This window comes from Cicer arietinum, chromosome 2 (assembly GCF_000331145.2).
Source record: "Cicer arietinum cultivar CDC Frontier isolate Library 1 chromosome 2, Cicar.CDCFrontier_v2.0, whole genome shotgun sequence".
NCBI classification, from domain to species: Eukaryota; Viridiplantae; Streptophyta; class Magnoliopsida; order Fabales; family Fabaceae; genus Cicer; species Cicer arietinum.
The window spans coordinates 51,140,816-51,167,922 of NC_021161.2; the positions used below are offsets into that span (position 1 = coordinate 51,140,816).

The following is a 27,107-nucleotide window of genomic DNA, read 5'->3' on the forward strand; positions in this document are numbered from 1 at the left end:
GTTTTCCTAACACCAATAAGGGTATTTGAGTCTTTTCGATCCACAGCCACTTAACCTAATTATTTTAAATTCAGTTAAACCCTTTTCGCAGCCAGCATCATCTTGTATTCAGTTCCCTCTGTTTCATTTCTCACACGTAGGTTCGTTTTTCTTCTTCCTTCTTACTACAACTTCATTTTTATTACTATTACAACTTCATTTTTATTACTCTTACTACTTTTTTATTATTATTACAACTTCATTTTTATGTTGGATTTTGTTTATCAAATATGATCGCCCCTTTAATTTCATTGTGTATTTTTCTATTTTATTTTTGTATTTTTGTATATTGTTAGTTTATATATTGTTGAAACCTACAACATATTATTCGAACTCGTATATGTCTTTAGTTACTCGATTTAATATTCGTATATGTTTTTCGCTGGTTAATTTAGTTTATAAAATTAGCAACAATAAAATTAGTAACAAAAGAAATATTGGAGATGTATTTACATTTTTGATACGTTAAAGACTATAGTGACAGCGTCTCATGCTTGCAGGGAGTAAAATAACGATTTTTTCGAAAAAGCATATATCATTATCATGTTACTTTCATGTTCTTTTGCTTTTGAGTATTGAATTCATTGTTTTTTTTTGTGATTCTATGTAATTTGTAAAGGACTTTGTTATTCATAGCAAAAATCATGATTTTGTGTTGTGTTTTGCAGTTTCTTGTATAGAACAAAAAACACAATGAATGCTGCTTCGTTATTCTCATGCTCTATGCATATGGGAGTTACTAATCCAAAGATAGATTCAAAAACCTCTGCATTTTGTTTATTAAACCGTCCGCGGATTCATTTGAAGTCATTTTCACCGTTTGAAGTTTTGGAAAAATCGAAACTTTCAAGCAAAGGCAGCGAGATTCTGTGCCGGGCGGGCGCACTTCAAGTTGAAAGTGCACCTTTGTTTTCTGTTGGGCAAAAGTTTCAATTTGATGATGTGATTGAAGCTCAACAATTTGATAGAGAAACTCTCAGTGCTATATTTGAAGTTGCAAGGAGTATGGAGAATATTCGGAACAACTCGTCCGGGAGCCAAATGCTAAAGGGTTACCTCATGGCTACATTGTTTTATGAACCTTCCACTAGAACTAGGCTTTCATTTGAATCTGCCATGAAAAGATTAGGTGGGGATGTTCTCACAACTGAAAATGCTAGAGAGTTTTCGTCCGTGGCTAAAGGAGAGACGCTCGAAGGTGCGTGCCTGTAGTTTTTTATTTGGCAAAATCAAAGTTCATTAATGTAGTTTCATTTCAAAAAAATTCTGTAAGAAATTTATGAATCTTCATGTTACTTTGTCTGTTGCAGATACTATAAGAACGGTTGAAGGTTACTCTGATGTAATTGTGATGCGGCACTTTGAAAGTGGTGCAGCCAAAAAAGCTGCAGCAACTGCTACCATTCCAGTAATCAATGCAGGCGATGGCCCGGGACAGCATCCCACTCAGGTATGAACGAATTCTCTGTGATACATTTTAGTGCTGCAAAATTGAATGTTTCGCAGCGCAAGTCAATCAGAACGAACATAGGATGATACATTTTTCTCAGCTAATAATGTGTCTATTACCTTAAGATATGTGGATAGAGAACTTTAAGACTGCAGAACTTGCATTGCACCACTCCATCTTCATTTGTGACATTGTACAGAAACTTTATGGCAGTACCCCTTATTCTGCTGATGCAATTATAAGGGTATTTGAAACAGAAAATCAGCTACTTCATATAATTTCTGAGGACATACTAGTCTCTTAGCTAAATGTACCTTGAAATATACTCTATTTTTTGGCGCATACCTTTGTTTACACTTTATTTGTTAATGCCGACCCAATCGATGTCACATGTTTGTTGTGACATTGTACAGAAACTTTATGGCAGTACCCCTTATTCTGCTGATGCAATTATAAGGGTATTTGAAACAGAAAATCAGCTACTTCATATAATTTCTGAGGACATACTAGTCTCTTAGCTAAATGTACCTTGAAATATACTCTATTTTTTGGCGCATACCTTTGTTTACACTTTATTTGTTAATGCCGACCCAATCGATGTCACATGTTTATCATGTTTGTTGTCATGTATACCACTTAAAACTCTGCTTATGCTGTGTATGTAACGAGTCCTACTCTCGGAAAAAAGAGTATAATTGTTTTAGGAAGTCAACTGTTGATGTAAAACTTTGTCCAATCTAAAGGGCGCACTTCAAGTTGAAAGTGCACCTTTGTTTTCTGTTGGGCAAAAGTTTCAATTTGATGATGTGATTGAAGCTCAACAATTTGATAGAGAAACTCTCAGTGCTATATTTGAAGTTGCAAGGAGTATGGAGAATATTCGGAACAACTCGTCCGGGAGCCAAATGCTAAAGGGTTACCTCATGGCTACATTGTTTTATGAACCTTCCACTAGAACTAGGCTTTCATTTGAATCTGCCATGAAAAGATTAGGTGGGGATGTTCTCACAACTGAAAATGCTAGAGAGTTTTCGTCCGTGGCTAAAGGAGAGACGCTCGAAGGTGCGTGCCTGTAGTTTTTTATTTGGCAAAATCAAAGTTCATTAATGTAGTTTCATTTCAAAAAAATTCTGTAAGAAATTTATGAATCTTCATGTTACTTTGTCTGTTGCAGATACTATAAGAACGGTTGAAGGTTACTCTGATGTAATTGTGATGCGGCACTTTGAAAGTGGTGCAGCCAAAAAAGCTGCAGCAACTGCTACCATTCCAGTAATCAATGCAGGCGATGGCCCGGGACAGCATCCCACTCAGGTATGAACGAATTCTCTGTGATACATTTTAGTGCTGCAAAATTGAATGTTTCGCAGCGCAAGTCAATCAGAACGAACATAGGATGATACATTTTTCTCAGCTAATAATGTGTCTATTACCTTAAGATATGTGGATAGAGAACTTTAAGACTGCAGAACTTGCATTGCACCACTCCATCTTCATTTGTGACATTGTACAGAAACTTTATGGCAGTACCCCTTATTCTGCTGATGCAATTATAAGGGTATTTGAAACAGAAAATCAGCTACTTCATATAATTTCTGAGGACATACTAGTCTCTTAGCTAAATGTACCTTGAAATATACTCTATTTTTTGGCGCATACCTTTGTTTACACTTTATTTGTTAATGCCGACCCAATCGATGTCACATGTTTGTTGTGACATTGTACAGAAACTTTATGGCAGTACCCCTTATTCTGCTGATGCAATTATAAGGGTATTTGAAACAGAAAATCAGCTACTTCATATAATTTCTGAGGACATACTAGTCTCTTAGCTAAATGTACCTTGAAATATACTCTATTTTTTGGCGCATACCTTTGTTTACACTTTATTTGTTAATGCCGACCCAATCGATGTCACATGTTTATCATGTTTGTTGTCATGTATACCACTTAAAACTCTGCTTATGCTGTGTATGTAACGAGTCCTACTCTCGGAAAAAAGAGTATAATTGTTTTAGGAAGTCAACTGTTGATGTAAAACTTTGTCCAATCTAAACATGATATGCACCAATTTAGAGGTAAATGATGTATTTTTGGACCTAGTACATTACAGGATCTTATGAAGCCAATTGTTCATTCATATAACTAACCTCACCTACTGGAGAAAAAGTTTGGTTGTTGTTTGTTTATAGTAAATGGATTGTACTATTGTGTTCAAACTTTTGCTTTTTCGAACTGCTCAGGCGCTGTTAGACGTATATACCATTGAAAGAGAGATAGGAAAGCTGGATGGAATTAAAGTTGGGCTTGTCGGAGACCTTGCTAATGGGAGGACAGTACGCTCACTTGCATACTTACTTGCCAAGTATCGGGATGTGAAATTATATTTTGTCTCTCCTAATGTGGTCAAAATGAAGGTAATTGTTGCTAATACTTAGTCATGATTTCATGTACATGATATAAGATGTTTAAGAATGTTGTCAATCGCAGATTACGAAAAATATTGGTTTGTTCAAATTCCGCTACACAATAGTGCTATAATGCCGCTATTTGACAATGTTTTGTACTAAATAGCCTATAGCAGAACAATAGCGATTTGTTCAAATTTTACTACATTATATCACTATAGCGTCGCTATTTAACAACAATATGTCAGGAACATTACATTACATGATGAGCTATGGATTTTTATTTTATAGGATGACATAAAAGAGTATCTGACATCAAAAGGAGTGGAGTGGGAAGAAAGTTCTGATTTAATGGAAGTGGCTTCTAAATGTGACGTGGTTTATCAAACTCGCATTCAGAAGGAAAGATTTGAAGGGAAACTAAACCTTTATGAAGAGGCAAGAGGCAAGTACATTGTGAATCAAGATGTTCTAAAGGTGATGCAAAATCATGCTGTTGTAATGCACCCTCTTCCAAGACTCGACGAAGTAAGCACATACAACCATCTCATGTGATATATACACTTTCATTGTCATTTTTTTATGAAAAGAAATCGAAGTCAGTATTCCAAAGTTTACAACACTTGCACAGTACACACTTGCACTACTAGACCTGATATTTTCATAGTCATTATGAACATAAGCATTGAGATTAAATATAAACTAAATCAGTCCGTTTAACTTGATGCAGATCGAAGTCGATGTTGATAGTGATCCAAGGGCTGCTTACTTTAGGCAGGCAAAGAATGGTTTATATATAAGGATGGCTCTATTAAAGGTTTTGCTTCTTGGTTGGTAAAAGATGTGTTCATTTTCCAAGTGACCAAGATGATTTAATCCTAAATTGTTTGAGTAGTTATCTTAGTTTACTTGTCTTTGTCGCCTATGTTGACATCAGAGTCTCACATATAGTGAGAAAGAGAGGAAGAAAATAAGTTTTTGACATTGGGTATAATTTTTGATATGCAAGTTTTTTTCTTTTACCAAAGTGCATGACCAAAGTACATAAATTGGCTCATTTTATTTATTACATTATTAACCTGTGATGTACCAAAAATTTGTGCATTGTCCAGATTTATGACACTTAACCATGTTAACGTATGGGTTTTTTAGCAATGATCATCACAATATTCCATGAAATTGAATATAACAAATTACAATATACTATTTTTCAAAGAACCAGTGGTGTTAGTTCTACTGTGAACTACACTTTCACAGATAGAACTATCTTCTTACACCTCTCTGTATGCTCCAATGTTGTATTAAGAAATATGAGTAAAATATATTTTTATAAGAGTTAATATATTTTTAAGTTCTTACAAAATATCCCCTTATTAAGTTTAATCCTTATAAATATTATATTGATGTTTGGTTTTTAATTTGGTGATTTCAGAAGCTAAACATAAGTGATATTTTTCCATCTAAAATCACTAAACTTAGGACCAAATATTATGATTTTTTTTTGTAAATATTAAACATTTTGAAGGAGTAAGAACTAAACTTGATTAGTATATTTTATAACAACTAAATATATATATTTATATATATATAACCCAAATATTATTATTGTCACTTTGGATTATAACGGAAAAAGAATTACTTTTAACTCTGTTTCTAAGAAATTACAGATGTGTCTGGAAGTATATATTTGAATGACAAAAAATAATTGTTTTTTGAAATATATAACTCTGAAGTATATGTGGAGATTGGATAAAAAGCTTCCAAGAAAAACAAAGTTGAAGTTTAAATCTTTTCAATCAAGTTCAAACAAGAGGTCCTATAATCTTGAACATCTTTTTTTTTTCTCTTCATTTTTGGAGTTTCTTTTTCAATTTTTTTTACCCTCCAAAAGTACATTTCTAAACAAAAACACAGTTTTTTCTCCTCGTGAAAGTATACTTCCGAATATAGATGTAGTTTTTATAGAAAAAAAGTAGCTCTTTCTTTTTTTTAACTTTTAAGCTATATCACTATTGACCAAAAAAAGCTAAAGAACATACTCTTTTTATTTAAAAGTTTCAAACTCAGCTGACAAATAATCTAATCCCCTATTTCACTTATCACTGCATTGAAGACACTTTGTTTGAAATCAGTATGCACTCTCACAATGATCAAAACCACCATTGAGCATATTTTCAAGAAAACTTAACACTTCTAATACACTTTACAAGAAAAATTAACACTAGTAATATCAAATCAATTCATCAAAAAATACAATTCAAACATGGTGTTTTAGAAGCAGGAAATTGTGGAGTTGGTGCACCATGCGGTCCCACCGTGACAACAAACAGGTACTAAGTCGTAAGGTAAAAATGTTCTGTAACCAATGCAAAATGTTCTATAAGGATTCTATAACATTTTAAAGGTAAGGTGAAAAATACAAGGAAAGTGAAAACAACAACCATTATAAAATATAAAAAGAAATAATTTCAAGTTAGAAGTATAAGTTAATGAAAGTTTAACTACACAAACTAATAAGTAGGGAAGTTAGGATCCACATTTTGAGCCCAAGACTCTAAGCCTCCAACAATGTCCTTAGCAGAAGTAAAACCCATTTTCTGAAGGTATTGAACAGCCCTTTGAGAATCATTTCCTCTTCTGCATACTACATACAATTTTGCACTTGAACCATTGACCAAACCTTTTTCCTCTTCATCGTCTTTCTTCAAAATTGATGATATTTCAGGCAACCTAGACTCTAAAGTTGAGAGTGGAATGTTTAAGGAATTTGGAAGAGACACAATCTTGAAATGGTGAGCTGGTCTAACATCAACCAACACATGTGGTTCTTTGTTGACAACTATTTCTTTGTACTCATTGCTGCTTATTCTTGATTCATTAGGAAGTAGATTTAACTTAGTAGGAGGCTGCATATGCATGGAATTGGAAATGCATTAGCCATTAATAATGATGTGAAAAATATTTTTACTACTTCTCAATATTAGTAAGTTTTAAGATCAAGTACAAGAATTAAATTCCATTAGCAATAGTTAGATAATACACTTGGGTAATAGAAAACAAGTAAAACAACAAAAATAAAACTTCATTTATCGATGAGTTTGATTGGCACCCTGAGTTGGCTAGCAGATTTTAACTTCCACTACCTCTGTCCTTAAATATAAGATTCTATTGAGAAATTTCCTTGTCCTTTTTTATACGACCATATTTTAATTTTCAACTTTAGTAATCATTTTTTTACTAACACACTTCTAACTAATTTACATACTTTTCTTGTACCAATTTTTTTTTTAACATTAACGCCTTCTCTCTCTTGAAGTTTAAATTTGTAAAAACAATTCTCTTGTTAACGAATTCAATCAATATTACTATCAACTTTCTTAATTGCCGTGATTTAGTCAATACAGTCCTATATTTAGAGATAGATGCAGTAATATTTTGCTGAAGTAATTTTGCTTGGGTCAACCTGATGTGAACCCTAATAAGAAGGGTTTGATGGGGCCAATTAGAAAAGTATACATTGTTCTAAGAAGCTCCAAACATGTTAGAAGTTAGAGCCATTTTTTAGAAGGGTTTGTTTGGGCCAATTAGTCTTTCAAGAACTTTATCTCCAACAAAGTCATCCAATATAGTAAATGCAAAAGCAAAACAACTAAATGTAAAACAATCTCATCTGAATACAGGGAAGAGTAAAAGAAATCAAATTCGGAGAAATCATACCACACACAAGGGAGTCTGAGTGAACTTCTCATAATCAAATTCTCGAAAGTACTGCTGATTAAATGTTGCATTTTCTCCACAAGCTTCACATTGCAAAGACCTTCCTCTGATTTTAACCTGTGCAGAAAAAAATATAATCATTAACTAATATATAAGATCTTGTTATAGAAATCGGATATTAATCCATAAATTTAATATTTCTTTCTCATAGTACATCCTCAAAAAACAATTATCCATTACTATCATTGGAATTCTATATCTTAATTCCATCTTGTTGGGGACAATGCATAAAATAATGACTATACATACAATAAGCAAGGTTGTAAAGTTATTAACATACGACACGGATCCGTGCAGCCAATGCATCAAAGAGAAGCATCCTTCCGGAGAGTGGTTCGCCAACAGAAGCTGCAATCTTAATTGCCTCGAGAGCTTGGAGACAGCCAATTATACCAGGAACTGAAATGAACAGACCAAATGTCATAAAATCATAACAAATTGTAATAGCAAAGGGAAAAAAGGTTCGAATGAGAATCAATGCAAGATTTTTATTAATAGAAAAATGTTAGTATATTGGTTATGTTAATATGCTCTTCTTCACGAGGGTTTGAATCTCGGTCCTTTAACTCCTAAACTCAGCTCAAACAAGTTGAGCTACCCATATTTAAAATTATAGACATGGATTTTATAAAGCCGTGCATCTAATCAGGGCTTGGCTAAATGAGTTGCCAAATAAAGAGCCTTAACATTACACACCAATTGTCTTTTCACTATTCAGTCCTACTAAGGAGTTCAATCTCAAATAAACAATTTGAAATGCAATATGCCTTATGTTGCAATCACTAGTCATTCTTACTCCAACCTGTTGTCCCTTTAGTTCTCCATTCTAAATTTTCTTTAACATGGTATACTTACCAATATTAATAAGATTAGGCAAACTTTTAAGCTGGCTAACAATCAACTAAAATCTGCTTCTTTATGGTTAAGCATGATAATAAAAAAGAAGAGAGCATACCTACTCCTAGTACTCCACCATCAGCACAACTTTGACATGCTGTTCTAGGTGGTGGAGTTGGAAAGAGGCATCGATAGCAAGGGCCACCATTGTGATTGTAGATAGTGAGCTGCACCATAAGTTATCCATAATTATACCTCAAACTTATGGGTTATTATCAAGCACTAGTTGCTTTGTGAAGCATCATTCAACTTAAATGCTAGAACAAAAATAATTAGGCATATACCTGCCCTTCCAATCCCAAAGCAGCACCTGATACAAGGGGCTGCATGTGTACAACAAAAGCAATTAATAAAAAAAGTTGTATTATGAGTAACTTAAATTTTCCTATAAATTATAGTGTTAACATATGCGCACAAAAATAAGATAAATACATGAGGGAAAGAACTGTTAATGAAATATGAGTAAGCCATAAAATTTTCAAATTTACAATGAATTCAAAAATTTGATTTGACGCCTAATGGGATAAATTGCACAAGAATTTTAGGGGAAATAACTCATAGCAATACATTTTGAAAACTATTGAAATTAACAAGGGCATTTCCCCCACAATCAATAATATACATGCAACCCATCTCAGAAATATAAATATTGTTTGTTGAAATCTTCATCTGTCTCGTAATATATGAGAAAGTTTCAATATTTTATGTTTCAATTAACATAACTTCCTTTTTTTCTGAATTAATGAAGATATCAAGCATATCAATCAACGGACCAAATACTAACAATAATGCTGACTTACAGATTGCATTCACGAATGAACATAAAAAATATAGTAACGACAGAAAATCCCTGTGTGACATCAATTCAAATGGTCACAATTTATTCAACTATTGAAGCATTAAGATTTACCTTTCCTAGTACCACGCAGCAGTCACTGATCATGTACCGGGTGGGAGCATTATCTGTTGCATCTACTATTATATCATATCTAACAAATTCACACAATCAAAAGAAATCACACGGATTCAGTGGTAATATTCACAAGGGAAACAAAAAAAGTAAGCATGGAAGAAAACAGGCCTCGAGAAAAAAGAAAGACCAATCTCGTTATGGAAAGGAAAATTACTTGCTGAGAATTTCTAGAGCATTGGAAGTTCGCAAAGCTTCTTCATGTTCCACAACTTCAATAGAGGAGTTGACCCTAAATATTCACAAAAATTTGGTTGCAACAACAGTGATACACAATTGTTACAAACACCTGAGCCAAAATGAACAAGATAAATTGTAGGTAAGATTAAAGAGAGCAACATACGAGCGACAAGCAGCAGCGGCGGATTTCACTTTTGGCTGACCAATATATGCTTCAGTGTGTATAATCTGAAATACGACACTCGTGAGTTGAAGTGAATAAGATCAAAACTACAAACAGGAAATCAACAAAAACAAACAAAGGAAGATAGTAGTACTCACAAAAGTACAAACACAGCCACACAACACACATGAACAATACACATAGTAAATGTTGCACTAGCCATGCCACAAGTTTAGAAAGAACACTATACCTGCCTATGCATATTATTCAGCTCAACCTTGTCATGATCAACAATACCCAATCGACCTAAAAACAAGTTTCAAAATGTAAGCTTTCACGTGAGTATAGAATAACACAACCGGACCAGCCTGTTCAACTGGGAACCAACCAGTCTGCCGGTTGGTTCAACCACAGTCAGTTCACAGTCTCTTAAAACCACATTGAACCACGGTTGTTGGTTCAACCAGTTAGTTTTTTTCAATTTTAAATACTTATTTTTTTATTAGTCATTTGGTTCAACTGTGTGAACCTATTGAACCATGACTCAGAGGGTCTCGCCGGTTTGATCTCTGGTCCGGTTTTTAAAACCATTAAGAATAAAGAAACAATCATTAGAAGTGTCATGTTTTACCAACACCAGAAGCTGCAAAATATAACAATGCAGGAGCACCCAATCCTCCAGCTCCCACAACTAAAATTGATGACTTCAATAGATTGGCTTGCCCTGCATACCATGAAAAAAAAAAAAAAGAGTAATTCAAAACTCTTCACAAAGTGGTAAATATAATATAAACAATTTTCAAAGATTATAAATTGTTAAGACCTAAAGCTTCCTAATTTCTATAAAGCAATTGCAACCCAAAACCAATTACTGCTACCTCCGTCCCTAAATATAGTTCCCTCTTGAAATTTTCCTTTGTCATTTTTTATAAGACCCTTTTCAATTTTTCAACTGCATTACTAATTTAAATTAGTAAAATGATTCAAATTGTCAACAAATTTAATATTCCAATAAACAAATTGCCAATGAGTTTCCCTGAGGTAATTATAATCATAAAGTTAAAATAAATATTGTATAGTGAAGAGTGCATTTTATGCAAATTTTGAATAAAATAAAAAATTCCCCTTTATAGTTGATATTGTAATTTGCATGTGGTATGAATGTATACCTTGAACCCCAAAGGAAGGAAGAACAAGATGGCGACTGTATCTATGAATCATGTGAGGTGCCAATCCATTTGTAAGATAGGATGAAGCGGCGTCGTTTTGGAGATTAATATCTTTGAGTTGAGCTTCGAGAAGTGATATTTTGTGTTCGATTTTGGTCTTTTCGTTCTTCAGTGATTCAAGTTGTTGGAGAATCTCTGAAGCCATTTTGTGCTGTGTTCAGTGTTGACTCTGTTTCTTTCTTAACGCAAAAAACCAAACATAACAAAACCAGGGTTTTCTATTCTTAATGATGTTACTGTTTGTTGCGGCCAAATCATTCCCTAATCTTATTTGTTTATTTTTTTAGTTTTTTGTACAAATTCTTGTTTATTTAATGACAAATATTATTTAATACGAGATGTATTGATTATAAGTATACACATTTTATTAATCACTTACAACATTTCATTATCCACTAAAAATATAAATAATTAATTACATATTTAATATAATTATAAAATGATTCAAGTATATAACTATCATGTTATATTAATTATTTTAAAGTATTTTATTAACTAATAAAATATTCTTCGTTAAATATATATATATATATATATATATATATATATATATATATATATATATATAATCTTTCATGTTCACAAATCAGGCCTATGGTTAACTGTGTGATGTTCCTCTATTTAGATTAAAAAATAATTTAATTGTTTGATTGGATAAAAGATTGATAAAACCATTAAAAAAAATTGTAAAAGTTATTTGAGGACCAACAAAAGAATCTATATATTATCTACTAAAGAGAGTCTCTTATCGACAAACCATAATTAAACCCACAACTTTGTGGAGTTAAGCAATTCTTTTCATAATTTTATATATATATTAAAAAATAAAATAGAAAAAAATATATTTTCGTCAAATTAATTCTTCTACTTTAAAGTTCAAAAATTCTAGTACTCTCTTACATTTTTTTACTAAAAATAATAACGTTTGACATATAAAAGTAATTTATCTAAAACTTTAATTTCAACTTATAAAATTATTTATTTTTACAATATATTTAATAACATATAAATAATTAGGTTTAGCTGCAGTTTTGGTTCCCCTATTTTAGCTGAATCGCGAAAGTAGTATCTCTTCATTTTATTTATCCTCAGTTTTAGTCCCCCAAATAAGAATTTTTGTATAAAACTTGATAAAATTTCATTTTTTTTTTGCATTTATTTAAGTCATATCATGCCTCAAGATCTCGTTGTGCAACAATTATACTTGAAATCTATGATCATAAATGGTGTGGTGTGACTTTAAAAAATGTCACTTCATCACGTTTTGGACCAAAATTTTATTTGGGATACCAAAATTGGGAAGAAATAAAATGAAGAACTAATTTCGTGATTCAGCTAAAATAGAGGGACCAAAACTGGAATTAAGTCAAATAATTAATGTATTTACAACATTATACGACATGAGAATGTATGCCAAAACATTAAAAATATATCAAACTATAATTTAGTTAAAAATCTGAATAAATAATCAAATATATCAACTTTTAAAATTGAGATACTAATTTCATGAATTGATCAAAATAAAAAATTAAAACCATAACTAAGCCATTTTTTTAGGGGAGCACTTAAGCCAATTTTGAATAAAAGCTCTGCATAAACTAGTAAATATGGGCCAAAAAACAAGTACAATGGTAAGTTCTCCAAGTCAAAAGATATACATAAATACCTTTTTAATTACTTGATGCTAACTCTTTTAATTTTTACACTAAGTATAAGCGGTACAATTATTTATTCCTCTAATGTTTCTTGACATTAGTTGTACATATTGTTTATATCTCATTATCTACTAAAATTGCAATAGCATTATCTAAGTAACTAAAATCTCATTTAGTTAGAATCCAGCAAAGGTTTTTCATCTTTGTAAACACCACCTTCCAATTGAGAATTGTACAATCTAGCAAAAACCCCTACAAGTGCAGCAGTATTATAGGTACAAGCTTCCATTTGCTCATAATTTCTTCTTTCATCTTTAAATAGGTCTTTATTATCAGGCCCACCAACAAGTGCACCAATGAGTATATTTGGGTTGGGCTCAGAACTTTCATACCAATTTTCATAACCTTGAGTGCACCCAATAAAATCCATGTTCCCTTTATTATATGATTTAATAGATGCACCCCTATGGTGTACCCTTTGTGGGAATTTTGGACCATACCCAACCAAATAACTTATACCCATTGGATTAGAACCTAAAATGTAATCAACTTGTGATTTTGCAAAGGCAAAAATTTCATTGGGACCAACCTCATTTTTTTGGCAATGCAATTTTTGATTATTGGCTAATAGATGATCTGAATAAATTGTAAGAAGAAAAGCTGCATTTGCTACATATTGCATATTGTTCCATTGACGGATATATAGTAACCCTCCTGGTGTGCGTTCCACATTATTCACTTTGTTGAGATTGAGACATGAGCAAATATAGTACTCTGCTTTTTCACGATATTTATTCAGTATTACTTCATGTTTCTTGTGCTTTTCTTCCATAAGGAGCTGTTCAAAGAAAATCTCCATATAATAATAATAATAAGATGAATTTAATTCATATATATAATGTAGTTTTTTATATTATCAATCAATAATAAAATGTTAGACTATTTAAAACGTTTGATTTTTATCATAATTTCTTCTATAATCACACATAAATAATTGTGTTTTAATAGTGTAAAAAAATTATATGACTTATAAAAAATACATTGATAATCAATTTGAATTTGTTTTACCATAAACAATACGAAATCCACAATTATTTTTATTGGAGAGTTTTGTGTATTATTTTAAAATTAAGTGCATACTTCGACTAGAGCGTAATGAAAGTGATTTTGAATATAATTAATTGTACTTTGATTAATAAAAAAATTCACCAATCATTTAAAAAAAAATAATAATAGATTTTGTACAGTAAGAGAAGAGTTATTGTAGATGCAAACATGTACTTAGAAAGTGTCTATTAAATTACAATTAAACTTTATGGTAAAATAATTTATATTTAAATTTAATATAAATTTTTTAACATCATATAAATACTTCATTTTTATTATTTATATTATTTATAGTCAAATGGAGATTTGGAAACAAACTAAATTTCGTTTGACAAATTCAAACTCATATTTTACTACAATCGTGTTTGACCGTATATAAAATCAATGTTAAAACAATTAATTGAAAAACCAAACTAACACAAGTAATTACCAAATATAAGGCAAGGCACATTACTATTCGATAGCTAAGTTAATTTACCTTTTTAATATTTTAAAACTTTAGAAGACTGAACAAAACAAAAACAGAAAGTTAATAACAAAATTAACATAATTTTTTTTAAAAAAATAAAAAATATTTTCACAAAATATAAACATTTATTTAATTTGACAATGAGATTCAAAAATTACGAAAATCCATCTTATCATAAAACCAAACATATCCTATGTGATAGAGAAGGAAAAAGAAAGATTTACCGTTGCAGCAATGACTTGAACACCAACATATTTAACATCCCAACTAAATTCTGTCATGGCCCAAGTGGTCCCACCAAAATCATGAGCATTCTCCAAAACATAATTCAAATATTCATCCTTTTGGGTTGCCCTATATAACCATATGGCTGCCCACAACAACTCATCCTTATAACCACTAACTGAAGTATAGTACCCTTTAGCAATTTCAATACTTTCATCATACTTGCCTTTAAACTTGTCTCCAAACTCAAACAACTACAACATTATCACAATTTTTTTGTTAGCTATAATCACAACCAACTATGCCAATCAAATTAAAATTTAATTTCAGTCAAATCAAATCAAATATCCAAAATATTTTATGGAATGAAAATAAATACATTTAGTTACCAACATATATACATTTGAGTTGGAAAAAAAAAAACTAACATATATACCTGTTGTGCATGATGCAATAGTAGTTGAGAGTAATGTGGATTTGTTCTCCTAAATAAAATGGATGCAGCTGCCAAAGCTGCCGCGGTTTCCCCGGCGACTTCAGAGCCAGGGTTGTTTTTGTCAATTTTATAAGCTCTTCGTGACGTTGTCATATCTTCTGGTCTCTGCCAACAGTAATGGTCAGTTTCTCCGTCACCTACCTGAAAATTGTCATTGAAATAAACTATACAAATTAATTATAATTTTATTTAAAATTTTATACATCAACTTTTCTTGACTCATTTTTATTTTATATTTGAAGAGTTAGCTCAAATTCTCATTCGACAATTGAATTTGTTATCCTAATGACAACGACGACGCGTCGATTAATAATACCTCTACCCATAGAACATTTGGTTCTGTGTGAGCTTTAATGAAATAGTCGGTTCCCCACTTGATAGCCTCCATCGTGTGGACGTACTCTCCGGCGTCGGCGATTTGCTCGCCATATTCTAAAGCAGCCCATGAAAGGAGAGTTATGGTGAACGCCATTGGTAGTCCAAATTTCACATTGTCCCCTGCATCATAGTATCCTCCCACCAAGTCCACCTATACGTACCCAAAAATAAAAACCATATTGTTGAAATTAATATTCAAGTCAGCATATGCCTAAAATAATATCTAATCAATACCCCATTTTAATTCATGAAATTATTGGACTTTACGAACATAGACTCATATATCAACAATATTCTAAAATGAAATTATAAAATTGAACTCGGATCATTTGATGATATTTTTCTACAAAAATTTAATAACATCAAGTTGGTAATATCAATTATACATGTGAAATTAAATCAATAAATTTGTAGATGTATGTGATAACAAATTTAAACAAAGATTCTCTAATTTTAAAAATCATTTTGAATTATTGATAATATCGAGTACAAAATTGATACGATCCTACGAAATCATGAACCAAAATTGGGTTAGAAAAAATCATAGGCATAATATATTGATATGTAATGTACCCCTTGTTCTAGGCCATCAGTGAGACCAGAATGGTGACGCCAATTGACCCTTTGGTTGAAGGGTAAGTGACCTGAACGTTGTGCCTCAAAGTAGAGAAGGCTGTGTGACAAGGCTTGACCATAGTTGAAAGATTCACAAAAGGGAAAGGTGATTGTAATGAGAGAAAGTAAAACAAGGCATAGTGTCAAAGACCATGTGTTCTTTTCAAGTTTGCCTGTCTTCATTTCTCCCTTACTAGCTAAGACTCTCTCTTTCATTTTATATATATATATATATATGTTTAACATAGAAACAAATTTTTTACTGCATAGTTATTGATCTCGACCATCTGATTTAAATAAAGTGTAATTATTGATCTCAATTATCTGATCTAAATGAGTGTGACAGATTCATTATTTGAGTCGTTTGATCTCAAAATAATGGTTGTGATTGTTTATTATGTGTAAGTGTATCATTCAATTTAAAATTTTATTTTATTTATGGAATTATTGAATATATTCATTACAAAATTATTTTTATATAGAAGATAACAACATGTTTATAATAAATAAAATGCTAAAATAAATATCTATTATAATTTTAATTTGTCTATGTAGATAGTTTTATATTGTCAACACATTACAACCATTCATATGTATAATTTTAGAGAGAATTATGAGAGAAAAAAGTCAAATATCTATAAAAATCTAATAGTTGTAATTCACTTACAATACATAAAAACTATTTACATTGGTAATATATATGGATTAAATACTATTTATAAATTTAAAATATATATATTTTTTAAATTATTAAAGATTGTGATAGGAATTATTCTCCACTAAAAAACTCAATTATTTCCATGAATAATTACATAGACTAGTTCCTTAAAATAACAAAAACTCGTTTATATATATATCATCCAACAATCAAAGAATATTTATTTATTCAAATCACTTCAATAATTTATTTATTTAATATTTTTATTAAAGATGATTCAGTCAACAAAAGTTAATATATTTATTTAGAATAATTCTTATTAAAATTAAGAAATTATTACTATTCATTATTCAGTGTATTAACAATATTAAATGTCAATAAGAATTGATTTATCAATGAAAAAAAAATTGGATTCTTTTTTTTTTTTAGTAGAAAAAATTGGTTTTTTGTTCTTTTTTTCCTTTTTCAAATTGTTTTCCTTTCTTTACTAACCAATAAGTTTGTCAACTATTATATATTAAATATTGAATCTGTTTGTTCAATATTTTTTTTAAAATAACCTTTATAGTATTTTTTATAATATTTAAAAAAAAAAAGAGATTTAAAAATAAAATTTTAAAATAAAAATTATTTTAAATAGTTTATCATAAAATATGATTTTAAGTATTTCATATATTTTCTACAATTTTTTTTTTATAATAAAATTTCAAAAAATGATTAAAATAAAAAACTATTCTAATTTTTTTTTTATAAAAACTTTTTAAAAGATATATTTTTAACAAAAATATAATTTTTATTATATTAAAATAATTAATATCTAACTTATTAAATATTAAATTTACTTTTTTAAAATTGATAACAAATGAATTTTAAAAACTTTTATTATTTTTAAGTAAATTTTCATAAAAAAATCATTTTTAAAAATATAAAGTAATTTTTTTTTTAAATCTTAAACAAACGGATCTAATATATCACATTTCGTTAAAGTTGAATGTTAAATATTCATGGATGATTCTATTACTTTATTAATATTCAATCATTAATAATTAATATAAAACATTCCAGTTAAAGACTGGGAGCAGTATATTTATTTGTCTCCTTTTTCTTTCTTATGATTTGGACAGCATAAAAATTTCAATTTTTGTTTCAAGTTTTTTTAAGAAAGTCATATTTAATGTTTTGACAATAGTAAATGATACAAATGTTATTTCACAAAAAAATTGATAAAAATGTTAATAGATACCATTTTTTAAAATGTTTAATTAATAAGTATTTTTCATACATTATTAGAAAAGTATTTCCATACATAAATTTTTTTGACTAACACATTAAATATTATTAGTACCCATTTCTTAAAAATAAGCTCATTTTGACCGGTTTATAAGAATTAAGAAAACTATGTTTTCCAATTAATATAATAATATATATTTTTGGTACAAATTATTGTCGATATTAAATTTGTCAATGATAAATAATTTTTAAGAAACAAGTATTCAGTTATTGGAGCTTATATTTTGCACTTAGTTAATGATTATGAATTGTACGTCTTTTTAAACTAATTTAGATTTTTTAATAAAATAGTTAATGAATCTATTATTAAGTCATTTAATTAACCAAGATTATTTCTTTTAAAAAAACATTGGCTGCTTTACTTTAGGGCTGACACTTTCGATGATTGATAATGGACTGCAACATATATTACCTCCTCAATCATTATATCTTCTCTGTTTGTTAAAATAAATGGAAAATTTTATTATTATAATTTTATGTGCATAAAAGGATTCAAATGCTTAATGTATGTTGGATGTGATTACAAAAACAAAATGTATGTCACATGTTCAAAATATGTGCAGTTTAATATTTTTTTTTATAATTGATATAATTCCGTTCATAATGGTCAATATCTAGCAAAATATGCTAAGATAGTTAGAAAATTCAAAAAAATATAAAACAATCATGTAGCTAACGGTATACACAATTACATATATCCCTTAAACACCTATAATACTCCCATTAAAAATAAAAACTCACATATGCATCCCATTTCCCACCACCCACATGTAGAGTGGCTTCTTATATCATTCTATATGTTCTCAAAAGTCTAGAATTATTACCTTTGAATGGGGCAATTTAAATGTATTTTAACAATAACAAAAAATACATGTAAATTGACTCATCTAAAAAGTATTTGGGGTGAAAAAAGAAGTCATTTACTTGTAGAGCTATCAATTTTATGAGGCCAATAAATTTGAGTAAAGTTAAAGAGTCTTATTTACATAAAGCAAATTGTTCAATCAATTCTTCGATTTCTAGAGAAGTTAACTTTTAGTAGTTTAAAATAGATTGATATGTTAACAAAAGTCGGTTTTTGATAATATATTTAACATGCAAAAAAAAATTTGAAGACGAATATACAGTCACCTTTACGTAAACTTCAAAATCTTAAATTAGCCCACAGGCCCAACACAATGAACCAAAGTCTAAAAGAAGTTAGTGAATCTTCGTTAAACCCCCCAATTTTACTAGCCAATGAAAATGCACTACCAAAATTTAGAGATTAATGTGTTTTTTAGAGGGGCTTAACGGCACCACCTCCCAAAAAAGTTTTCTCAATAGAAGCCCATAATTAAAAGGGCTGAAAACGGAGCTTAAGTGAGGCTTAGGAAATTTAGGATTATTTAACAGCCCTCCTCAAAAGTCAGAGATTCATTAACAACAAAGACTAGAAAATACTCAAATTTACAAACTAAAACTGGAAATCACTGATATTATAAATATTAAACCATGTTTAACCCAACAAATAATTGTGTTTTCACTTTACTTTTTTGTTTTGAAACTTTGTTGTCGATGATGATAGAGAAAAAAGTTCATATTCGATCGTTAGAACTCTCTACTACTTCAGAAGAATGGGCTTGGGATTATTACATAAAGATCCAAAATGAACTTACATTAATTACATGAATAATCCGTAATATTAGTATGCTACAAATGTCACTCCAACCAAATCAACCCCTTACTGGATCAAGTGCTCATAAATTTAATCATAAGGATTCTTAAAATTCTTCAAGAGGTTAGGAATGTCATAAGCAAGCATGTCATCAACTACTTGTATCATTTTTGGCTTCAATTTCTCAAACTTGTCAATATTATAACCACGCAAGCTCTCTCTGAAATGCTCAACATTTGGAAAGTCGCCAGGAGGTAAATGGAACTCCCTCTGTACCTGTTTTAAATTTTACAGGTCATATTATATATACACAATTTAATATTTAAGTGGGATTAAAGAGACATGTAGGTTGGCAGAGCAGATGTATAATCCGATTCATACCTTTCCAAATTCACCCGCCAAGTTATCAATGAGTTTTTGCTGAGCTTTAGCTTTGCCCATCATTGCAGGCATCTCCTTCTTAAGATGACTGATAATGTAAGCATGTATCTTGGCAGCTCGGGCTCGTTTTACAAATTCATTGATCTACAGTAGTCGATGAATTGAATATATAAGATAAAATCACTTTTCAATAAACAAAAATAAAATAAGATAAATAAACTCACTCTTCGATCACAAGCCGCCTTTGGTATATCTTTCAGATCTGAAAGAAGGTCTTCCTGTTCTTTTTCAAACAGTTCCTTTCCAATTGGACCACTGACAGCATTATTTACAGGCTTGTCGTTAAAGGAGCTGCAAAAGAAAGGTCAGATAAAATAAAATACATCTGCCACGGTTCCATTTCCACAAAAAAATTAGTCTCTTTGCAACTCTCCATACCAAAGAGAACATTTTAACATTGACAGTGAAGTATGTCTACATTTACGAAGTGACATACCCAATATACACACGAATGACTTCTGGTGTGTTCAGCACCTTCCCAAGAGACCACATTAAGGCTCCATAAACCCTCATTAGCTACAATATAGGGCCAAATAGAGGTCAGCTTTCCCTAATCATGAACTAAAATATTCATTCATTATTATATAAACAAATAGAGGTTTAACTACATAAGAACTTACTTGCTGAGTATCAACTTGATCTGCCTTGTTCAAAACCACTCGAATTTTGTCATCATGTCCCCGTAAGGATGATATTACGCGATTGAATTCATCACTAATATCAAGTTTGTGAGGATCAAACAAGAGGAGTATCAAATCACACTTGGCAGCAAACCAAGATGTTACACCCGTAAAATCATATGCTCGCTGCGTTCGTTGCTTTTCTCCAGATAGAACTCCAGGACTGTCCACAAATGTAATGTGCTCCAGTAGCTTTGGACAATAAAAAGCTGGTTATGTCCAAATGCACAAAAGGAAAATCTATAAACTTATTCAATGGAGCTAGAGCAACTTACAGGATGAGGCATTTGTGAACACTCAAATTTTGACAAAAAAGCTGTGCCAAAAGTTGTAAGACCACTAAATGGCATGTCAGCTTGGACAGCAACAGTATTTCCAGGAATGCTTCTCGCATCAGATCCAGACTGCACAGCAACACCATACCATTTGCAAGTTAAAACTAATGCAATAACTCATTTTCCAAGATGACTTCAAGATATATTAAAACAAATACAATAATTCCAATTGTCAAAACTAGGCACTAATGCAAAAATAATTTGTAAAACTAAGAAAATCTTAAGGTATTAGAGAGACTTGGGAGAGAAACTGGTTTTCGGGCACATACCATGACAACAACAAACCTATCAGTAGTAGGCTCAGGACCAATATGTGCACCTATTGATAGTTATCCGAAAACATGACAAACATCAATTACATATGACTACAAAACAGATATGGGAAGTGCCACTCTTAGACACCGACATGGATATAGAGAAAGGAGAATGACTTGCCTGGATAACTACATTTAAGCAGATGTTTGATGAATGTTGTTTTACCAGTTGAGTATTGACCCAAAAGCATAACCATTGGTTTGGCATCAAAATCACTATTTGTCTACAGTATGTAAAGAGTTGCAATCAATAAAGATGTCAATTGTGTATTTTTCTCTGTATTTAAAACATGGAACTAATGATGTAACTGAATAACCAGTTGTTTCTATACAGAGTAACTGACCAATAATGGGGAGACAAAATCATTAAAGCGGTAAGTAACTTCTAAAGGCTTCAACTTCTGGATGTAGAGTCTCTTCAAGCCATCAATTATTGATGTCACAGAGGAAAGCGGCACCTGTGGAAATATGCACCCAAATACAAGTGAAAAACCTATAAGAACATAGTTGATAATTTAGAAGAATTGGCAACAGCAAATGAGTAAGACACGTAGATTAAACATATCTATTATCTACATGATGGCCTTTAGGATACTTCCAAATTGATTTATGCCCTATCAGAAACTACATTAGATATATATAAGGTAAAATGATATTTTTGTTAGCCCAATACAAAGAAACTAGATAGTAACAACTCAAAACTGCCACATTAATATTCACCAGTTGAGTATCAGAAAATTTATTAGTATCGGCTTGCATCACTTAGACACTTACTTAAAAGCTAACTGTTACTGTTGGTTTCAGGCCCCTAATAATACCCTAAACAGACAACAACCAAACCAAATCAAACATTCCTGCCGATACTTTTCATTCTTCAAGCTTATGGTGATGCGAATGAAACTAGAGCACAATAAAGCAGGTAAAGAATGCAAATCAAGCCTGTTATTAATTAAAAACTTGATGTTACGCCTGCGTAAATATATATATATATATATTATAATAATAATAATAATAATAATAATAATAATAATATTAATATTAATATTAATAATAATTAAATAAAACAAAACCCTTGCCACCTCATCCCATTTTTCCCAATTCCTCTTTCTCTCTTCCTCTCGGCAGACAGCAACCCCCTCCCCCTCCTTCATTTTTTGTTTTCTTTCTTCTTTTCTTCCCTTCTCCTTCTTCTCACTCTATTACTCAAACCCTCAATCCTTAAAGGAGGTTTAACATCCCCACAAGCTTAATTTCTCAAACTCCTACAAATTCTTTTGGTTGAGATTTTTGGGTTAGGGTTTGTGTTCTAAGGAAGGAAAAAGGGTACCCATCTCTTGAAAGTGGTTTATTGAGACTCATTGAGGTAAATGCACAACTCTAATCCTAGTATGAATTCATAGAAAAATGTAGTTTTGAGTAAAAATCTTATTTCGTGTTTAGAGTATATTTAAATGATGCTGATAGTTTTCTAGAGGTAGTTAAACTTTAGAATAAATTTCTCTAAAGTTTTGGAAATATTTTTATACTCAGATTTGTCAACTGAGACCTTGCCGGCTACTCTGAGAGTTGTTGGAGAGCAAACTTAGACGATTCTCCATAACTGTGAGTTGACGACGATCATCGTCATATATTTTTATAATGCTATTATTACTATTTTACTTGTTTTCTATATTAAAGTTTATTAAATTATTTAATTTAATGGTTTTTGTTATATAATATGTTATTAGTTGATTTACGTATGAGTTAAAGTTTTTAAATATTGATTTCTTATGCGATTGAATATGTTTAACATGAATTGCGATTAAATTATTTTAAATACGTATTTTGAGAAATCTTTGTTATAATTATTAAATCGTTAACTGCGTTAGGTGCACCTAGTTACCACGTGTTGATTAGGGAGAGTTAACCGTTAGATGGAGCCGCCCTTACGAGAGAGGTCGTCCGTAGGAGGAGAGGGCTATCAACGAGATGTAAGCTCCCTAATTGATACGTGCTGATGCGTTGCGGAATTGAGGGGAGAGGGCCATCCGTTAGATGGAGCCGCCCCTAAGGGAAAGGCCACCCTTAGGAGGAGAGGGCTATCAATGAGATAAAGCCGCCTCTTGGTTCTAAAAATTTGTATTGTTATTTGTTTGATTTTTTTATAATGATTTTAAGGTTGTTCATTTTGATTTCGTTTCGTTATTCACTGAATTTTTAATATTTTTGTCAAGCGATTAAACAGTTATTCGTGCCTTTTGTGTTTCCCTTCTAATTGATGGTGGTTGTTGTCTCCTCACTAAGTCTTTGTGACTTACCCCTTTATGTTGCTTATTTTTTCAGATTCGCAGGCAGTTGAGTAGAAATCTGTTATTTGATTCAAGTCTCCACATATTTCTTTTGGTAGGCCTCTTTGATTGAGGACCATTTTTGTAACGTCTGTTGAGTCTATGTAATTTGCAGCTATTTTGGAGTCTAGCAATTTTTTGGAAATTGTATTAAACGATTAGATTATGTTCTTTGAATTGTGACTGGATTGAGAATTTAACAGGGATTTTATAAATTTGGGAATGTTGAAGTTACAGAGGATACTCTGTCGAAATTTCGAGGAAAAGTATATATATATATATATATTTTTGAAATGGTTATAGAACGATTTAGTGTTTAATTGTTAAGTTAGTTGGTAGGCTTGCCAGGCTAGGAGTATAGCTTGCGCGCCGGTCACGACATTTAAATTTCGGGTCGTGACACTTGACATGCATATTCAGTATGTTCTCTCTAGCAACAGATAAGGATAACACATATAGAAAGAAAAAAAATCACGGTAGCGGAATGCTTGCCTTTTTTGTGGACTTTGAAGAAAACCAACTACTTGATAGTGATGGCTGTAATTGAGAACTACCTGCAATACCAGTAATTACTCAATTGGGGGTTTTGAAGAAAAAAGAACAAACAAAGAAACCACAATCAATATGAATGCCCCATATTCAATAAAATGATAAATATATTACCATTTACATCCACATCTTTTTGTTTATGCTTGTTCTTCTGAATAAACAAAGCCAAGCAGTAAGTATTTTCACTAAATAAACATGAAAAAGTTAATACCGTAAAAAAATAAATCTTATAAATAAATACTTACAGCTAATAATACATCCAAACCCTCCAATGTAGGAGGTTTCAGATCTTTCAAATCAACTGCAATAAAATATAAGCTTTGTAAGGTACATTTATAAGATAGAAATTCACAATCAACATGTGCAAACACTACCATCTTTGTGCATATTAAAATATTTGACCAATACAAATACAAAAAAGTTATTCAAACAAAACAATAGAAGAAAAACCTAAACACGCATTACTTACCATCACTACTCAGCAGATCATGTGTTATTGGGTGCCCAGATTGTGCCAAAGAAACTAGCTACATTTCAAATGAGTAAGATTCTGGAAATTCATTAGCATTAAACTTCCGCAAAGCATAACATATTTTTACCTGCATAGCAATGATAAACTCTTGGAAACCAAGATATCCTTGTCGCTTTGAATCTGCAATAGCCCACACCTTATTTTGGTAAGGAGCAAAGAAAGAAACAATTTAGTTCACAAAGTAGAAATAAATAAATTAAAAGAGATACTTATCAACAAGTACAACTCATATAAAAAACTCAAATATCACATGTCCATACCATTTCAATTGATGGAGACAAAAGTCAAAAATAGTATCAAAGTGAAACAAATAAATAAATAAAAGAGTAAGAGTTCAAATTCAATCCACTATTAGTCTAGAATCAAACATTTATATTATAAAATAATAATCAAGTACCACTTCATGGGAGAAAATTTATAAATTTCACCTGCAATTTTTTTTTATTAAGTCCATTTAAATAGTAAGACAATATGGTTTACTGACAACATAAAACTCTCAATACCGACAGCTTAATATCAAAAAGCAAAAAAGGTGAAAACAAAAGGAGGTACTGAATAATCTTCGATGCGTTTCGACAAATCAAAGTTCAAACTCAATTCAAGAGCAACCACTATATTTGATTTAGCAAAGTAAAAATGAAGAGGAATTTAATATAGGAAGGGCAGGGGAAGTTCAAAGTCCACCAATGCAAGCTTGACAGCAAAGGTTGAAAACAAGTTATAAAAATTGAAAATCAACAGTATCCTGCTATATATTGTTTGATATGAATACAAATACATTACAATTACTACTACATATAACAAATATAAAACTAAAAAAGGGACAATATTGCAAAAACTAAATTATCATCTCAGTTTTGATCCCCCAATTTCTCAATTCCTAAAATTGTACCTACGATTATGACCCGATATTGACACTGACACTGGTAATAATTTGAGAAAATGAATTAATTGAATTGACACATGTTTACTTAATCCTCCAACCAAGAAATCATATCTTGGATTATTTACAAGTCATATGCATGCAACAAAAGAAAAATAAAAGATTAAAAGACCTGTTTAAGATCTTGACGAGACAAATTGGACATGGAGAAAAACTTGGTGGCATCATTCCCCGTTATGCGGCCATCACCGTCTGAAAATCAAAGTGCACTCAAATCGAATCGAATCTCATACTACAGAATTTAAAAAGGGAAAAAAAATGGAACAAGAAATTAGTGTAATAGAATACCTGAATCAGCGTAACTGAACCAGTTCTGGTAAATGTTCTGGTGTTCTTTGGAGCACGAACCGATTGGAACCGGATCGAACTCCATTGATAGCAGAACAATACTCTGCTACGTTTCCAAAACGCGGAATTTGTGATGTCGTTCGTAGTGTTCTTTTTTACGAGAGCATTTAAACGACGACTACTACTTACAAGTTTTAGTAATGGAAGCAATCTATTTAGAGTTGGGAAAATATTTAACTAGTGTTTGCTGAATTTTTATTTTTGGAAATAATAGTTTCAACTTTTAAATCTGTTGCGCACGCCATTCTTTATTTTTTATATATATTAAGGTTTGGCACGCTTTTGCTTTGCTTGTTAATTCGGATTGTCGTGCCAAATTGTCAACTTAACGTTAATGGAACTTCGTTATGAAAAAGATACTCCTTCCTGTTTTAAATATAACAAATAAAAAGTTAATATCTTTGATTCAATTATTTAATTTAATTAGATTAAGTATATAACTTTTTAATTAATTTTTATTAATAATTGAGATTAAAATCGGTTTATAAAAAAGGAAATAACAACTATTTTAACTTTCAAAATTAAATATAAGATTCTTCTACATAAGATTCATTATCTACCTACTGAACAATTAGAGCTGTCAATTAAAATTAAAATTTAACGAGGGCTATTAAATCTTGGCCTCAAGCTACATACTAGAGAGCATAAAAAATTCAAATAAGCTCCCAAATTTAAAACTGGTCCATAGGCCTTGACTTTTTGTTGAATTTTTTTTCACGATATGATGAACCAATACGTGAATTCCAGGGAGATTTTGACCATCCTAATGAATCTAATCGATCATAATAAAATAATAATAAATATAATTATTCAGCACAATTGCTTCCATCTAGCTTGAATTTGAAGAAATTCCTTTCCAATAGTCACATTCGTTCATTTATTTATAGATCAAAATTCAAACCATAGGTATTTTTTAGTAAAGAAACCAATAAGTCTTTTGATTTAATTATGAAAAAAATATTAGAATAACAAATA

The 27,107-nt window shown here is 30.8% G+C and overlaps 5 protein-coding genes and 1 long non-coding RNA gene across 7 annotated transcripts; 3 read left to right on the top strand and 3 right to left on the bottom strand.

Annotated features, from left to right (window-relative positions):
* Positions 1-1,518, top strand: LOC140919477 (aspartate carbamoyltransferase 1, chloroplastic-like). Of its 2 annotated transcripts, none has more exons than XM_073365521.1 (3): positions 1-140; positions 708-1,237; positions 1,350-1,517. In XM_073365521.1, the coding sequence occupies exons 2-3, from the start codon at positions 733-735 to the stop codon at positions 1,493-1,495; spliced, it is 651 nt and encodes a 216-aa protein (XP_073221622.1). In that variant the 5' UTR covers positions 1-140; positions 708-732; the 3' UTR covers positions 1,496-1,517. The 2 variants fall into 2 exon arrangements, with proteins under 2 accessions (XP_073221622.1, XP_073221623.1); XM_073365522.1 differs by having other exon boundaries at positions 12-136; positions 1,350-1,518.
* Positions 1,519-2,227: 709 nt separating this feature from the next.
* Positions 2,228-5,052, top strand: LOC101513232 (aspartate carbamoyltransferase 1, chloroplastic). The gene is made up of 5 exons (XM_004491369.4): positions 2,228-2,551; positions 2,664-2,803; positions 3,733-3,906; positions 4,189-4,425; positions 4,628-5,052. The coding sequence occupies exons 1-5, from the start codon at positions 2,359-2,361 to the stop codon at positions 4,733-4,735; spliced, it is 852 nt and encodes a 283-aa protein (XP_004491426.2). The 5' UTR covers positions 2,228-2,358; the 3' UTR covers positions 4,736-5,052.
* A 1,179-nt stretch (positions 5,053-6,231) lies between these two features.
* Positions 6,232-11,352, bottom strand: LOC101513756 (adenylyltransferase and sulfurtransferase MOCS3). Its single transcript, XM_004491370.4, has 11 exons — positions 11,054-11,352; positions 10,516-10,608; positions 10,135-10,190; positions 9,885-9,949; positions 9,699-9,773; positions 9,482-9,560; positions 8,856-8,894; positions 8,630-8,738; positions 7,955-8,073; positions 7,615-7,731; positions 6,232-6,803 (listed from the first exon to the last, which is right to left on the bottom strand). Exons 1-11 carry the CDS (start codon positions 11,256-11,258, stop codon positions 6,408-6,410), a joined length of 1,353 nt encoding a protein of 450 aa, XP_004491427.1. The 5' UTR covers positions 11,259-11,352; the 3' UTR covers positions 6,232-6,407.
* A 1,431-nt stretch (positions 11,353-12,783) lies between these two features.
* LOC101498689 (endoglucanase 11-like) lies at positions 12,784-16,241 on the bottom strand. The gene is made up of 5 exons (XM_073365496.1): positions 16,017-16,241; positions 15,382-15,594; positions 15,006-15,206; positions 14,584-14,823; positions 12,784-13,621 (listed from the first exon to the last, which is right to left on the bottom strand). The coding sequence occupies exons 1-5, from the start codon at positions 16,239-16,241 to the stop codon at positions 12,941-12,943; spliced, it is 1,560 nt and encodes a 519-aa protein (XP_073221597.1). The 3' UTR covers positions 12,784-12,940.
* A 3,372-nt stretch (positions 16,242-19,613) lies between these two features.
* Positions 19,614-26,309, bottom strand: LOC101514099 (EH domain-containing protein 1). Its single transcript, XM_004491371.4, has 16 exons — positions 26,073-26,309; positions 25,897-25,976; positions 24,909-24,977; positions 24,779-24,836; positions 24,555-24,610; positions 24,424-24,460; positions 24,253-24,314; positions 21,778-21,891; positions 21,555-21,657; positions 21,389-21,438; positions 21,060-21,188; positions 20,725-20,976; positions 20,541-20,620; positions 20,269-20,395; positions 20,045-20,188; positions 19,614-19,939 (listed from the first exon to the last, which is right to left on the bottom strand). The coding sequence occupies exons 1-16, from the start codon at positions 26,155-26,157 to the stop codon at positions 19,754-19,756; spliced, it is 1,632 nt and encodes a 543-aa protein (XP_004491428.1). The 5' UTR covers positions 26,158-26,309; the 3' UTR covers positions 19,614-19,753.
* On the top strand, positions 22,661-23,975 carry LOC140919474 (uncharacterized). The gene is made up of 3 exons (XR_012162062.1): positions 22,661-22,796; positions 22,964-23,035; positions 23,756-23,975. It is a non-coding gene; the product is annotated as an uncharacterized lncRNA (long non-coding RNA).
* Positions 26,310-27,107: the final 798 nt, after the last annotated feature.

What these genes read in the sequence shown, in the direction of transcription:
- LOC140919477 (XM_073365521.1), top strand. Translation starts at nt 733, where the DNA reads ATGAATGCTGCTTCGTTATTCTCATGCTCTATGCATATGGGAGTTACT. An exon ending in TAAAGGAGAGACGCTCGAAG is followed by an intron (nt 1,238 to 1,349) that starts GTGCGTGCCTGT and finishes TGTCTGTTGCAG; the next exon opens with ATACTATAAGAACGGTTGAA.
- LOC101513232 (XM_004491369.4), top strand. Translation starts at nt 2,359, where the DNA reads ATGGAGAATATTCGGAACAACTCGTCCGGGAGCCAAATGCTAAAGGGT. An exon ending in TAAAGGAGAGACGCTCGAAG is followed by an intron (nt 2,552 to 2,663) that starts GTGCGTGCCTGT and finishes TGTCTGTTGCAG; the next exon opens with ATACTATAAGAACGGTTGAA. An exon ending in CGGGACAGCATCCCACTCAG is followed by an intron (nt 2,804 to 3,732) that starts GTATGAACGAAT and finishes CGAACTGCTCAG; the next exon opens with GCGCTGTTAGACGTATATAC.
- LOC101513756 (XM_004491370.4), bottom strand. Translation starts at nt 11,258, where the DNA reads ATGGCTTCAGAGATTCTCCAACAACTTGAATCACTGAAGAACGAAAAG. An exon ending in TCCTTCCTTTGGGGTTCAAG is followed by an intron (nt 10,609 to 11,053) that starts GTATACATTCAT and finishes CATGGTATGCAG; the next exon opens with GGCAAGCCAATCTATTGAAG. An exon ending in TGGTGGAGTACTAGGAGTAG is followed by an intron (nt 8,074 to 8,629) that starts GTATGCTCTCTT and finishes TGTTCATTTCAG; the next exon opens with TTCCTGGTATAATTGGCTGT.
- LOC101498689 (XM_073365496.1), bottom strand. Translation starts at nt 16,241, where the DNA reads ATGAAGACAGGCAAACTTGAAAAGAACACATGGTCTTTGACACTATGC. An exon ending in CAAATGTTCTATGGGTAGAG is followed by an intron (nt 15,207 to 15,381) that starts GTATTATTAATC and finishes GACAATTTTCAG; the next exon opens with GTAGGTGACGGAGAAACTGA. An exon ending in TTAAATATGTTGGTGTTCAA is followed by an intron (nt 13,622 to 14,583) that starts GTCATTGCTGCA and finishes TATTATATGGAG; the next exon opens with ATTTTCTTTGAACAGCTCCT.
- LOC101514099 (XM_004491371.4), bottom strand. Translation starts at nt 26,157, where the DNA reads ATGGAGTTCGATCCGGTTCCAATCGGTTCGTGCTCCAAAGAACACCAG. An exon ending in GCTTAAATGTAGTTATCCAG is followed by an intron (nt 21,439 to 21,554) that starts GCAAGTCATTCT and finishes AACTATCAATAG; the next exon opens with GTGCACATATTGGTCCTGAG. An exon ending in ATCAAGTTGATACTCAGCAA is followed by an intron (nt 20,621 to 20,724) that starts GTAAGTTCTTAT and finishes CCTATATTGTAG; the next exon opens with CTAATGAGGGTTTATGGAGC.